Source organism: Betta splendens, chromosome 1, assembly GCF_900634795.4.
Source record: "Betta splendens chromosome 1, fBetSpl5.4, whole genome shotgun sequence".
In the NCBI taxonomy this organism is placed as follows: domain Eukaryota; kingdom Metazoa; phylum Chordata; class Actinopteri; order Anabantiformes; family Osphronemidae; genus Betta; species Betta splendens.
In genome coordinates, this window is record NC_040881.3 from 16,494,013 (window position 1) to 16,508,302 (window position 14,290).

At 44.4% G+C, this 14,290-nt stretch overlaps 1 protein-coding gene across 4 annotated transcripts in view; it reads left to right on the top strand.

The window, feature by feature from the left end:
* LOC114851165 (complement C3-like) overlaps window positions 1-14,290 on the top strand; it is a 29,431-nt gene that overhangs the window by 9,971 nt on the left and 5,170 nt on the right. For 3 of the 4 annotated variants that reach the window (XM_055509234.1, XM_029142780.3, XM_029142790.3), the window contains 17 exons: window positions 3,128-3,274; window positions 4,285-4,384; window positions 4,495-4,589; window positions 7,444-7,635; window positions 7,743-7,895; window positions 8,005-8,134; window positions 8,230-8,298; window positions 9,797-9,911; window positions 10,042-10,130; window positions 10,220-10,359; window positions 10,427-10,639; window positions 11,002-11,065; window positions 11,170-11,259; window positions 11,415-11,618; window positions 13,424-13,499; window positions 13,598-13,757; window positions 13,950-14,045. In XM_055509234.1, the coding sequence (XP_055365209.1) occupies window positions 3,128-3,274; window positions 4,285-4,384; window positions 4,495-4,589; window positions 7,444-7,635; window positions 7,743-7,895; window positions 8,005-8,134; window positions 8,230-8,298; window positions 9,797-9,911; window positions 10,042-10,130; window positions 10,220-10,359; window positions 10,427-10,639; window positions 11,002-11,065; window positions 11,170-11,259; window positions 11,415-11,618; window positions 13,424-13,499; window positions 13,598-13,757; window positions 13,950-14,045 (2,133 nt within the window). The remainder of the gene's footprint in view (window positions 1-3,127; window positions 3,275-4,284; window positions 4,385-4,494; window positions 4,590-7,443; window positions 7,636-7,742; window positions 7,896-8,004; window positions 8,135-8,229; window positions 8,299-9,796; window positions 9,912-10,041; window positions 10,131-10,219; window positions 10,360-10,426; window positions 10,640-11,001; window positions 11,066-11,169; window positions 11,260-11,414; window positions 11,619-13,423; window positions 13,500-13,597; window positions 13,758-13,949; window positions 14,046-14,290) is intronic. The other variant, XM_055509238.1, reaches the window with a different exon arrangement.

Genomic DNA, 14,290 nt, shown 5'->3' on the forward strand with positions numbered 1-14,290 from the left:
GGCACGAACAGCCGATTCGGCGGGCACGCTGGGTGTGGAGGCAATCCCCGGGTGGCCTCCTTCACCCGACCCTCGACAGACCAGGTGACCGCCCCTACTAGGCAAGATGCGGGCAGGATAGTCGATGGCGTCTCCACCTCCTCCCCTGACTCGTGGACTCGGGATAGGGCATCCGGCTTGGTGTTCTTTGACCCTGGACGGTAGGAGAGGTGGAAGTTGAAACGGGAGAAAAACAAGGACCAACGGGCTTGGCGGGAGTTCAGACGCTTAGCGGTATTGATGTATTCCAGATTCTTGTGGTCGGTGAACACCAGGAACGGCTGCTCGGCGCCCTCGAGCCAGTGACGCCACTCTTCCAGAGCCACCTTGACCGCGAGTAGTTCCCGGTTACCAATGTCGTAGTTGCGTTCTGCAGGGGAGAGTTTGCGGGACAAGAAGGCACATGGATGCAGTCGCCCACCTTCAGGATCACGCTGGGATAGTACCGCACCCACGCCGGAGTCAGATGCATCTACCTCCACCACGAACTGACGAGCCGGGTCCGGCATCCGCAGCACCGGGGCCGAAGTGAAACTGGCCTTGAGCTGGAGAAACGCCCGGTTGGCTTCTGGGGTCCACTGGAAAGTTGTCCTGGGGGAAGTGAGAGCATGAAGAGGGGAAGCGATTGCGCTGAAGCGGCGGATAAAGCGTCTATAGAAATTTGCAAACCCCAGGAACCGTTGGACGTCCCGACGAGACTGGGGTACGGGCCACTCTGTCACAGCCTGGGTCTTGGCAGGGTCCATCTGAATTCCCTCCGGGGAAATCACGAAACCTAGGAATGAGATGGTGGTGACACGGAACTCGCACTTTTCGGCCTTGACGTATAACCGGTGCTCCAGCAGCTTCCTCAGGACCTGGCGTACATGATCACGATGTTCTTCTTCACTCCGAGAAAATACCAGGATGTCGTCTAAATAGACGAAAAAAAACACGTTAATCATGGACCTTAGCACGTCGTTCACCAGCGCCTGGAAGACGGCCAGCGCGTTGGTGAGTCCAAATGGCATGACTAGATATTCATAGTGTCCGGTGGGGGTATTAAAAGCCGTCTTCCACTCATCCCCCTCTCTGATGCAAACTAGATGGTAAGCATTCCTCAGGTCAAGCTTGGTGAAGACCTTGGCGTCGGCTAGGAGCTCGAAAGCGGACAAGAGCAAGGGTAAGGGGTAGGAGTCCCGAACGGTGATGGCGTTAAGCCCCCGGTAATCAATGCAAGGTCGCAGGGACCCGTCCTTCTTCCCCACAAAGAAGAACCCGGCCCCCGCCGGCGAGGAGGATGGACGGATGAGGCCAGCAGCCAGGGACTGGTTGATGTACGCCGTCATGGCTTGGCGTTCTGGAGCGGAGAGCTGGTATAGTCTGCTCTTGGGTGGCGTGGTTCTGGGGCGAAGATTGATCGCGCAGTCGTGTGCCCGATGCGGCGGCAGGCTGGTGGCTCTGACCTTGCTGACTAGGCTTGGAGGTCATGATAGCAGGATGGTACCTCAGACAGATCGATCTCCTCCATGCTGGACTCCGGGGATGGTTCTGCCGTGGTCTCGGGCCCTGCCCCGAAACATGAATCGCGACAGCTGGAACCCCACTCCACCACCTCTCCTGTCCTCCAGTCGAGGCGGGGGTTGTGTTGGCGAAGCCAGGTGTATCCAAGAACGACTGGGTGATAGGAGGACTCGACCACGTGGAAGTGGATCTGCTCGGAGTGGCCATCGGCAAATGTCAACGTCACAGGGCCGGTGCGGTGAGTCACCCTCCACAGCCGGTGGCCATCCAAGGCTGTAGCTTCCATCGAGGCGGGCAGGGGCACCGTGCTAACACCTAGCCGTCTCACAAGTCTGGAGTCCATGAGGCTGGTGTCAGCACCTGAGTCCACCAGGACCGCTTGCTGGACAGACTGGGATTTCACGGATAAGGTGACGGTGGGCACGGGTCGGGCGGAGGCATTACACATAGAAGATTGGCTCACCACTATCCTCCGGACTAGTGGTGAGCGGGGGCTTTTACTGGGCAAGCTACTGCGATGTGGCCCGGCTGGCCGCAATATAAACACAATCCGAGTGCCCGTCGGATCTCACATTGGGTGATAAACGCTCGACAGTCACCTGAGTCTCCGGAGAAGCGTGCTGGAGCTCCCAGATGAACGTTCGGTGCAGGAGGACGCGGAGTCGGAGCGACGGGCACAGCTGGAGCGGGCGCCGGCGTCAGCCCCGCGGTGAGTTGCAGGGTAAGTAGCTTCAGTTTTTCCCCATACGCATTTACCTGCGCCTCTTGTCGCGCCGCGTGCTGAGCTAACTCCTGGAGCAGCACTCCGGTCTGTTCCTCTTGTTTGCGGATCCGTTCCGCCTGGGCTTGGAGCTCGGTCCGGATGGTCTCGGCGCTGGCTGGGTCCATGTTTGGCCAGATTGTACTGTCACGGCTTCCGAGGTAGCGGACCCACATGCACAGCGAAGACAAGACTTGAGTGATAACGCAGTTTACTTAATTCGTGGTCAGGCAGGCAAAGGTCAATACACAGATCAGGCAGGTACAGTACAGACAGGGTTTAGACAAGCGGTGGTCACAAGGCAGGCTAGGGTCAACTCACGGCAAGGCAGGATCGAAGGCTAGACATGAATCAGGGTCAGGAGAAGCAGGGTCATACACTGGTGTCACGATCATGAATTCAATGCTGGATTGCTGACTAATACACGTAGACAATCTGGCAACCGGTTGGTGTGAGAGGTGGTGCTTAAGTAGTGGCAAATGATGGTTAGATGGGGAACAGGTGTGTGGTCTGGAGCAGGAAGTAAAGCTGGCAGTAACTAATAATGGCTGAGGCAGGAAGTGACAATAACAAAACCGGAAATGAACACAAACAATGGTGCAGTGACTGAGTCCATGACATTCTTTCTGATTCTAAACCAGATCTTCATTAATAGAGATTTACAAAACTTCCCATCTGTGGCAGTTTAGCTGTGAGGAGACAGTAACACTGGATTACTTGATAAACTGTGATTTATTAAGCAGTTTATAAAGACAGATATTTTTTGATTGTTTAAAATTGTTTAACAAAACACCGATTGTTGTTTGATTGCTTTTTTGAAAACAGGTTGAACTTTTGAATCCTGATAAAACTCCAGCACAAGGTGTCCCAGTGATGGTGGATCCAGGTAATGTGAAGGGCGTCACTGCAGACAACGGCATCGCAAGCCTGACCATCAATACAGTAGCAGGGATTAAGACACTGTCCATCACTGTAAGTCTCCAAAATGACAGAATGTTACGCTTTATATTACAATCTACTGTATTTGTCTAAAGCCTACATTTTATATGTTACTTGCATTTGTGAAGTCAGTTGACACAACAGCAGCAGAGGCAGCTCAGACGGAATGTACTTCAGACAAATTTGAATAACAGACTTCAAATCACATAAACAGAATACGGAATGTGTAACGGGTTTAAATTTATAATTTAATATTATTGCCAAGCTTCAATGAATCTAGTTTAACACCAGATACCAATTTAATATATTAATAATTATTATTAATAATAATAATAATTTTACCTTAATAAAACCAAATCAGTCTTTTGTCATCAGTAGTTCTTGTTGCATGTCATCAGTGACCTCTGAATACTCTCTGAAGAACGATGAACACAAAACCAGATCTTTTTTATCATTTACAGTATAATTCTACTACAATAGGATATATGAATAAATGGATATGAATATATGCAGATAAAAACAACAACATCAAAACCTGGACATCCAGGATTTGATGTCTTTTAAACAACTTTGAATTTTGACTAGTTGATCAGTTTCATTTGCTTCCAAAGACATATATAGCTGAGTATCATCTGCATAACAATGAAAATTAATAGAATGCTCCCTAATAATCTCTATCCCTATGAAAAATAGTCTAAACCTAAGAGAAGATCATTAGTGACTCTAACCAGAGCTGTTTCTGTGCTATGATGTTTTCCTAAATCCGACTGAAAGTCTTTGTACAGGTTATTCCCACTCAGGTGGTCAAATAATTGTTTAGCCACAATCTTTTCAAGAATCTTAGAAAGAAAGGGTAAATTTGAAACTGGCCTATAGTTGGCTAGTTCTACAGGGTCCAGAGTGAGTTTTTTCAATAAAGACCACAGCCACCTTAAAAGCCTGGGGTACATAGCCTAAATGTGAAGATTGGTTGATTTGATTTATTATGGATGAGTACTTTGAGTAATCTGGTTTGGTTCTATGTTGTTGTTTTTTTCCTTTAGGCAAAGACCAATGACCCTTCTACTTCTCCTGAAACACAAGCAAAGGCCACCATGGTAGCTCAATCATATACTACCAACAGCAACAACAACATTTTCATAGGTAAAATTGTTAAAATCTTAAGGTAACAAAAATATAAACCATCAGTGGTAAAGTCTGTACCAGTTACTAGATTTTTTCAGTGCCTAACACTGCAAAATGCATTTTTACAGGTGTGGACACAGCAGAGGTTCAGTTAGGACAAAACCTTAAAGTCAACCTTCTTTTCAACACGCAGTCAACTCAAAACAGTGACATCACATACCTGGTGAGGAATGTTTTTACCTGTGTTATGATAAACACACAATGCTCATAAACATTGAACCTTAAATAATTTTATAATGATGGTCATTAACGTGATGAATCTAATGAAACTGTTGTTCGACATTTGCTGTAACCATGATGTTACCATGGGGTCTTAGTGTTTGTGTTTGGCTCTTGGCTAAATGAGCTACATATAGCATTTCTTACCGTTAACATTAGGGATGTATATGAATTTCTAAACCCAATGTTTTGGTTCTGGTCACTAGCAAGTTCAAACACAACAAAAATAATAAGATATTGTCTAATATGTCTGATATTGCTACAGTAAATGAGATTTGAAATATCACATTTTCCTGGATTACATGTGTTCAGCCAATCCGAAGAAGTGCCTACTTGGAAACAAGCAGGGCAGTTGAATACTCTAGAGACTTTGGTTGTCTTCAGGTGTTACTGTACAAAAGCACAGTGTCGAGAAGTTCAGGGACCAAAAGACTCAATTGCACAGCTCAGGAACGGGCTAAGTAAAAGAGTTCTTTATCATAGAAGCACTCATCATCAGAAAACAGGATGTTCAGTCAGGGAGCAGTCAAAATCCAGTAATCCAAAAGAACCCCCTACAACGTTACAGACAGGGACAGGCAAGGCACTTCCAGGGCATACACAGGCTGGAATACAAGAGAACGCTAGACTGAGGTGAGTACACGCAACAGTCTGGCAGAGGACTGGAGGTAGGTACAGTGCTGGTCTATATATACAGTACAGAGTGTAATGATTAAGTGGGAACAGCTGGTGGAATCACATGACCGGAAGATGAAGCCAGAACTGGCAGGAACAGGACTAAACCGGAAGTGGTGAGAAAAATAAAACAGGAAATGGCAGAGAAAGCAGTTAAATGGTCCAGATTCATGACAGAATCCCCCCTTCTGGGGCAAATTCCCAGGCGCCCCTAAAACACAGATAAATGAGCAGGGTGGGCGGAGGGAGGACTGGAGGAGGGTCAGAACCGAAAATAGGCCAACACACACAAGAACAAGGCACATGAGCACAACACATGGTCCATGGAACCAGAGTAGCAACAAAACAAAGTCCAAATCATCTTTCAGTGGAGTGCCGAGGTGCAAGAAGTCCTTGAGAGGCAACCGCCGGGCCAACACGGCGCTTTCAAAGCCCAGTGGCAAACGAGAAGTCCTGGGAGGACGACAGCAGGACAGAGCAGGTCTTGTGTTTCGATAGCAGAACAGAGCAGAGGCAGGGCACCATTCAGGAACCCATGGGGAAGCCCCCCCATAGGTACAGGTGTCGAGGGGAGAAACTGACCAGTCGAGGTGCTGCCACCAGGAACCTCGGGGGGAACACAAGTAGGAATTGTGGGAATTGTGCTATGATGTTTTCTAAATCCTGACTGAAAATCTTCATACAGGTTATTCCCACTCAGGTGGTTAGATAATTGTTTAGATTTTTTCAAGAATTTTAGAGATAAATGGTGAATTTGAAACTGGCCTATAGTTGGCTAGTTCTCCAGGGTCCATAGTAGGTTTTTTCAATAATGGTTTGACCACAGCCACCTTAAAAGTCTGTGGTACATAGCCTATTACGTAGTAGGCTTCAAGGCTGAATGGGAGGTTACAAGAACAGGCAGTGGGTTCATGACTAATGCTAACCGCCATGCAGTGGCTGGAACTGCCTGAAGACCTTGTAGTGGAAATCTTTTAATAGAAGAAATCAACTGGAGATCATCAGTGTGATAAACGATCTCAAAGTTTACTCTCATGTCGACACGGAGTGGATAACAATTACAGTACATCTAAGACGTAAGGCACATCCTACTATGTACAAAGTATTCACTGAAGAAGACCTGTATTTATACCCTGATACAACCCCCCACATGAGCTGTGGACTATTCTTTGATATACATGAGTGCAGTAACCCCCCCCCCCCTTTACTTCCTTAACAATGTTCGAGTGGTCACCACAGTGAAGGTGCCTGAACAGGAAGAGGGCTCACGTACAGCGCTTAGTCTGACCAGGAGCTTCCTCTCGCCAGGGGCCACCTGGGCTCCATTGTGAGAACGTTCAAAGGTATATTTACCAAGCTTCAGGGGTTTTGCACCTTTGTGAAGGCTCTCAGACAACTTCTGTAGCTTGAGTGTTAGTCCTCTGTTAAATCCGACTAGACACAAGAAAACCCCAGAACAAAAAATACCGACAGGCTGGAGGCTGGCTGGGTCCAATTGTTCGGTCAGGAAGTGCAGGGAATGAAGGACCCAAATGCACAGCTCAGAAACAGGCTTGTCAAAAAAAGTTCTTTATTACAAAAACACTCACCAACAGACAACAGGATGTTCGACAGGCAGCGGGATGTTCAGGTACAGTAGGCAGTAGTCTTAATCCAGTAATCCAAAAGAAACTCCAGCAACGTTACAGACAGGGACAAGGCAAGGCAGACAAAATACGAACAAGATTCTGGGAATGCACAGGCTGGATTACAAGCGACCGCTAGACTGAGGTGAGTACACGCAGTCTAGGTAGGTACTGGTCTATACGGTATATACAGAGTGTAATGATTAAGTGGAAACAGCTGGTGGAATCACATGACCAAAACATAAAGCCAGAATTGACAGGAACAGGGCTAAAATGGAAGTGGTGATAAAAATAAAACAGGAAATGGCAGAGAAAGCAGTTCAATGTTCTGGATTCATGACACACAGACAGGGTTTATGACAAATACATTTTGAAAATGTAATTGTTTGGACTTTGGTTTGAATGTTTTTCTCTAAAAAAATACTAATAACATTGACACTGTAAAAAGTTCTGCAAAGCATTTATAAGAACTGAACTGATGTGAATCTTTGTCTTTAGATCTTGAGCAGAGGTCAACTCAGGCAGTATGGCCGTTACAAGAGACAAGGCCAAGTATTAATAACCCTGATCGTCCCCATCACCAAAGACATGCTGCCGTCTTTCCGCATCGTAGCCTACTACCATCCAAGTGATAATGAAGTAGTATCAGACTCTGTTTGGGTGGATGTCAAGGACACATGCATGGGATCAGTACGTATGGTAGCACAAAGCATGTTGTCGCTGTGAAGATAATGAATTAACAGCAAACTAGTGCTGCTTTAGATAAAAAAAAAACATGCTTTTCTTTTCCCGATCAGCTAAAGTTGGAATCAACACCTGCTCCATCCTATAAGCCCAACCAGATGTTTGAGCTGAAGGTCACTGGAGATCCAGAGGCCAAAGTGGGACTGGTGGCTGTGGACAAACGTGTCTACAGCCTAAACAACCAGCATCGCTTCACTCAGAAAAAGGTCATTTTTGTTTTTTTTGTTTTTTCATTATTATTTCTTGTATTCATTTCAGTGTCTGTAAAATCTGCACTACAGTATACACAAGCCTTCTGTGTTTGTGTTTACTCAGGTGTGGGATATTGTGGAGAAGTATGACACTGGCTGCACACCAGGTGGAGGGAAGGACAGTATGGGTGTTTTCTATGATGCTGGGCTGTTGTTTGAGTCCAGTGCTGGTATTGGGACTCCATACAGACTAGGTGAGTGGTGGTCCACTACTGGTTTGGTTTCAACCTGAAGTGGCGTTCTATTTTTTTTAATTTAACCTAAAATTTGCCCTTTGTTGTAATTTTAGAGATGAAGTGTCCTTTCCCCAGCAGGAGGAAACGAGACACCACTACAATGGATGTCACGACCATCTCAGGTAGGAACCGCATTCATTCACTCATCATCTAAACAGCTTAAGTTTCTTAAGGGGCACAGATTTGCTGGAGTCCAAGCCCTCAGAATGTGGTGGCCCTCCTGCAGTGGGTTCCACATTCTTGGGCTTGTCCATGGGACCATGGTGTGTAGGACCCAAATGCACAGTTCAGCGATGAGATTGAAGTTTTAATGCTCTATGGTTAGTCAGACATGCAGAGGTCGGGACACAGGTACGAAGAGCCTACAATACAGTAGGGTTCAGAGAAGAAATGTCCAACTCGAAACCTTCTACAGTACTTGACTCAGCATCGATCTTTTAAAGAGGAAGTGCATTCCAAATCGAGTGAGTGAGAGGTGCTGATACGTCATGTGACTGCCGAGCGGAAGATAAGCCGTTGGTTGTTTCAGTATGTCAAAGCTTTATAAACATGGCAAACGGACTGGAGAGATGTTAATATATAAGATAGACAGGTTTACATATATTTGTAATGTAGTTATGACAAGTTCAATATGTAATTAATGAGTACAACTACATTTTGTCAAGTCATAATTCCAAGGCTACTGGTATATTATTATTATCCAGAGAAACACAGTTACTGTACACACCTTTGATTAAATAACTTTTATTTGACAATAAAACATGGACTGTGATCCTGAACAACCACGTGTCAGCGAGGGTTTGATGGTCAGTCTGCTCTGATGCAGTTCTCACGCACAACCAGCAGATGTCGGTGTTCTGACTGTGTCAAATTGTGTTAAGCAACGTGTTGATTTCAGTGTCATAGTTGCTCAGTGATTCATGAGGCTTCGATTTCGCCATCTCTAGATCAGACAAACAGTAGTCAGTTCCAGGCAGTGGTCAAAAACAGCAAGGCAGAGTCAACATACAAAAAAACAGGAAGCAGGCAAGACTAGGTCAAGACAAAACACAGTTTGGTACATGGGTTAAACTTACAAAGCAGGAGTGCTGGAGAGTTGGCATGAAACGCGTAACAATCTGGCAAAAGACTGGAGGTGAGTGCTGGTCTGCATATACAGAGTAATGGCTAAATGAATGCAGGTGGTGAATCAAAGAAGCAGAAACTAAACAGGACTGATCACACCTGGAAGTAACAACAAAATAAAACAGGAAGTGGCATGTAGAGCGTCTTAAGAGTCTGGAACCATGACAGGAAATAACACAGAACGAGAGTAGATGAAAACTAGATTTAAAAATAAAACCGGAAATGACAGAAACCCCAACAAAACCCATAATCCCCATGACAGTCCCCCCTTTTGCCTTTTACCACCTGTTCAATGCTGAGGCTGCTACAATAATATATTTACTGTATACACGTTAAACATAAACACAGGTCACCAATCAAGAGGAGGACAAAATATATCTTGATACATACACCTCACTTGAAAGCTATCTTAATCTGGTTCACTGTTTTCCCGTGTTTTACAATGTTTTATTATTATAGTACAGTATGTGAGATAACATAAATGTATCATTGTAGATAATGATGATGGTTATGTAACCAGCTCTGAAATAGTGCCTCGTACCTACTTCCCTGAGAGTTGGCTGTGGTCAGAAATCAACCTACATTCTTGCCCTCGACAAAGCCCGCACTGGTAAAAGCAACTGAAAGATACACACCGTTAATGAACAGAAATCTGAATGGACTTTAACCCTACAGCTCTGGAGGGGTGAAGCAGTTGTTCTCTTTACCTTCTCCGTTTAAACTGTTTTTTGTGTTTTCAGTAAATCTACAACACGCTTCAACACTGTCAATTTGCCAGACTCAGTGACAAACTGGCAGATCATTGGTATTAGTTTGTCTAGAACTCAGGGTGAGTCATTTACTGTAAAACCTACAATACGTTTTGTATTTTAAACTGTATTGTACTTTTCAAACACTTGTTTTTTTCTTATCTTTAAGGAATCTGTGTTGGGGATCCACTGGAGGTCACTGTCAGGAGGGATTTCTTCATTGATCTCAGACTGCCCTACGCTGCTGTCCGTGGAGAGCAGCTGGAAGTTAAAGCAATCCTCCACAACTACACCCCTGATCTTATCACTGTGAGTCTGTGTTACGATACATATGAGGGTATCTTCCTCCATCTTTATACGCTTTTCTGTTTTGAAGGTTCACGTGGATCTGACAGAAGAAGTGGATATTTGTAGTGCAGCTTCTAATCGTGAAAGATATTTTCAGGAGGTACAAGTTGAGCCCCAGACTACAGCCTCTGTTCCCTTCATTATTATTCCCATGAGGGTAGGGCAGTTCCGAATTGGGGTCAAAGCCGCTGTTAAAGACTCATTTTTCACTGATGGGATCACTAAGATGCTGCAAGTGGTGGTAAGATACAGACTATGTCTATCAGATTTACAGCTAGTAGCATTTTCTATCATCTTTCTCTTTTATCAAAGATCATGGTTTCAGATGAAGTGTATAGTATTTGAAAGATTTGAAAGCATTGCAGTCCAAGGTAAAATGAATTGATTTAACTGCTTTTTTTGTTACAGTGGAATATCAGTAAATGGAAAGCTAATAGCCTGCAGTGCTTTTTATAATGGAAAGTGAATAGCAATGTTTTTGAGGAAACTTTCTTACTATAGGTTTACTGAAGAGAGATAATGCATAACATAATGCATTTTATTTTATTCTGCATTGTACAGTATAAATACAATTTAAACTGACTTTGTGATATTGTTTTTCAGCCTGAAGGTATACTGGTTAAATCTCCTCAGGTTGTAGTTCTTGATCCAACTACAAAAGGTGCAGGTGAGTTGATGCTTAAAAAGCTGCATTTGATTTCCATTTAGTAGTAATAGTCAATAGTTTATATACATACAGTATATGCACTGATTCTCAGCTTCTACCTTTAGGAGGTAAACAAGAAGTCATTTTCAACAGTGCTATTCCTAAGAAGGATTTGGTTCCAAACGCATCTACCTATACACAGATCATTATAACAGGTGAGATGTAAAGTTATATTTAATAGACCTGCACAAGGTTTGTTTTATTGATGGAGGTTAATCTAAATAGTTTCTGTAAGTGGATACTTTACTTCTTGAATTAAATTACTTCTTTATGTAGATTTTTGACATTTAGTTTTTGTGTGTTTACTCAGGCAAAGGAAATAAAGGAGTAGTGGAGAACTTTATTAGTGGCCACTCCATGGGTTCTCTGATCATTCAGCCATACGGTCCGGGAGAGGCGAACATGATCCACATGACTCTACCTGTCATTGCAACAACGTATTTGGATAAAACCAACCAGTGGGAAACTGTGGGCTTTGACAAACGTAATGAAGCCCTTCAACACATTACAACTGGTAGGTTAACACACAGTGTTGGTTTTACAGGTACCAGATACAGCATTGTATTCTACAGTTAACTTAAAGGCGGCCTGTTGTAGCGGGCCCACATGCACAATGAGACAATGAGGTACAGTAAGTAAAAGGTAGTTTAATGACAAAGTGAGTGAGTCTGTGGCACAAGCAGAGGTCGATACACAGGTGAGCAGCAGGCAGAGGTACAGGAAGGGAGCTGGCTGAGACGGCGTACAATAAACAGGCTTAATCACATGATAGTCAGACAGGGCTACGGTACCGTAAGGGCAAGGCAGTTGGCAAAATAATGCAGGACCAGGATCGATCACAAGGCAAGAACTGGATAACAACACTGGAAAGTGTTGAGTACACGCAACAATCTGGCAAAGGTATGAGGTGAGTACTGGCAGTTAAATAGCAGAGCTAATGATGATTGGATACAGCTGATCACGTCACATGACAAACAGTAAAGCAGGAGCTGATACAAAATAAAACAGGAAATGACTAGGTAGTGGCTAAGAGTCCAGAGTTGTGACAGAACTTCAAATCCTCAATTCTATTTTTTTCTCTTCTACTGTATTTCATTAATTCATTTATCAGGCACCCATACCCAAATCTAAACAAGAATTAACACAAAACACTCCTTCAAAACAAAGTAGAAATGAACCTACTGTAGAAGGACAAAACTAAACTTTTTAACTAAAAAGAAAACAAAAGCTACAGCAACAGAGAAATGTGGAGCAGGAGTTGCAGAGGGGAGGCTTGAAGCTGAAACTGTAGCATGGACAAGCTCTGGGGGAGCTGTGTGTGAGTGACAAGGGAAAGGTGAGTAGTGTGGGGAGCCTTGGGCCTTCAAATCCTTCCAGACAGCAGCCTGAGCTTCTGAAGGGAACAATCTGGTCTTAAATGAGGGGGGGGTCTGTCAAACCAGGTGAACCCAACAGTTATAATGAGCCTGAGCACAAACAGGCTGGGGACTTGGCTGAAGAATGTGGGCCCTTTTTGAAAAGTTGCACCAGAGGAGCATGAAACAGTCCATGGGGCTGCAGCGGGGCGAGTTCAGAGAGTCCTCTAAGAGGACAATAGTTTGTTTAACCCCATAGAAGCCCACACTATCCAGCAGCCAAGGAGTGGAAGAGCACACAGCCTCGGCCCAGTCTAATGTGGACTGTCTGTTTGGTAATAATTTGGGGCCAGGAGCTTGTACCGAGTCCTGATGACGTGGGCTCCTTGGCCTGCTCTGACTGGGCCTGTTTGTGGCTGGGTCATTCTGCCATGACCCACCATCGGATGGTGGGTCGAGTCCATTAAGGTGCATTTGGACAGAGTTACAACCAGAACCAGTGTGTAACTGATAAGTCCTTTTACTAGAAACTCAAAGCAAGAACTAACACAAAACCTCCTTCAAAACAAAACTAGAAATAAACCCAGGAGGACGAAACTCTAGACATTTTAACTAAAAATGAGAAACTAACATGGCTAAAGAGAACGAGCTATTTGCGATCACGACCATTAGTAAGAGTATGAACATTGCATGACAAAAGCTATCAAATAACTGCAGTCCAGAACATTTCCATATATATATATAAAATGTGTGGAAAGGCAGAGGGGAAGATGCAGGTTTGAGGAATTGTCCTGATTGCAGAGTTTACAGAGGGAGAGAGGGGGAGTGGGCAGAACCAGCCTACGTTGCTGGCAGAACCAGCCCAGGAATCATCCATCGATCCATAGAAAGCGTCGTTTGGACTGAAACATTCAATTCAATACACAATTTTATGGTAGGGAGTAAACAACTTGTTTGTGTCCAGGCTTCCAGAACATGTTTGCCTTCCGTAAATCAGACGGGTCTTTTTCTATATTTTCCAGCACACTAAGCAGCACTTGGTAAGACATCTGAACATCTGTGTGGCAAAACCTCAGTCTGCGTTTCATGTACTAATACACTAACATAAGCCATGCCTCCTCGTCTTATCCTCTCTAAGGCTGACAGCCTATGTTGTCAAGGTGTTCTCTATGGCAAACAGTCTGGTGTCAGTGCCAACTAACGTGATCTGTGAGGCTGTCAAGTTTCTGATCCTCAACACACAGCAGTCGGATGGACAGTTTAGAGAAGTTTGGAGAATTTTACATAAAGAGATGACTGTAAGTTGACTGCTTTACACAACGTCATTATTAGAGTATGTGCAAGTTGCTAATGGCTGTAACCATAGTATCTGGATAAAAACTGCAGGTGTGTGTGTGTGTGTGTGTGTGTGTGTGTGTGTGTGTGTGTGTGTGTGTGTGTGTGTGTGTGTGTGTGTGTGTGTGTGTGTGTGTGTGTGTGTGTGTGTGTAGGGTGATGTGTTTGGCACAGATTCAGATGCCTCCATGACGGCCTTCTGCCTCATCGCTCTCCAGGAATCACGGTCACTCTGTGCTGCCTCTGTTACTGTAAGTAACAGGTTTTAACAGGTTTATAGGTTTGATTCTTACCTGAGCAGGTTATCAAAAACTTACACTAACCTTAATATACCATCAGTTCACCATGATATTTAGTGTTAGTAAAGTACTAATATATTTTTTTCATCTCTATTAGTGGTCTGACCTTAACATTATAATGTAGGACTTATTGCAGATCAACCCTACAGTTGGTAAGAGAAGCAATACAAGACCATGAATGTGAACTAGATTAAAAA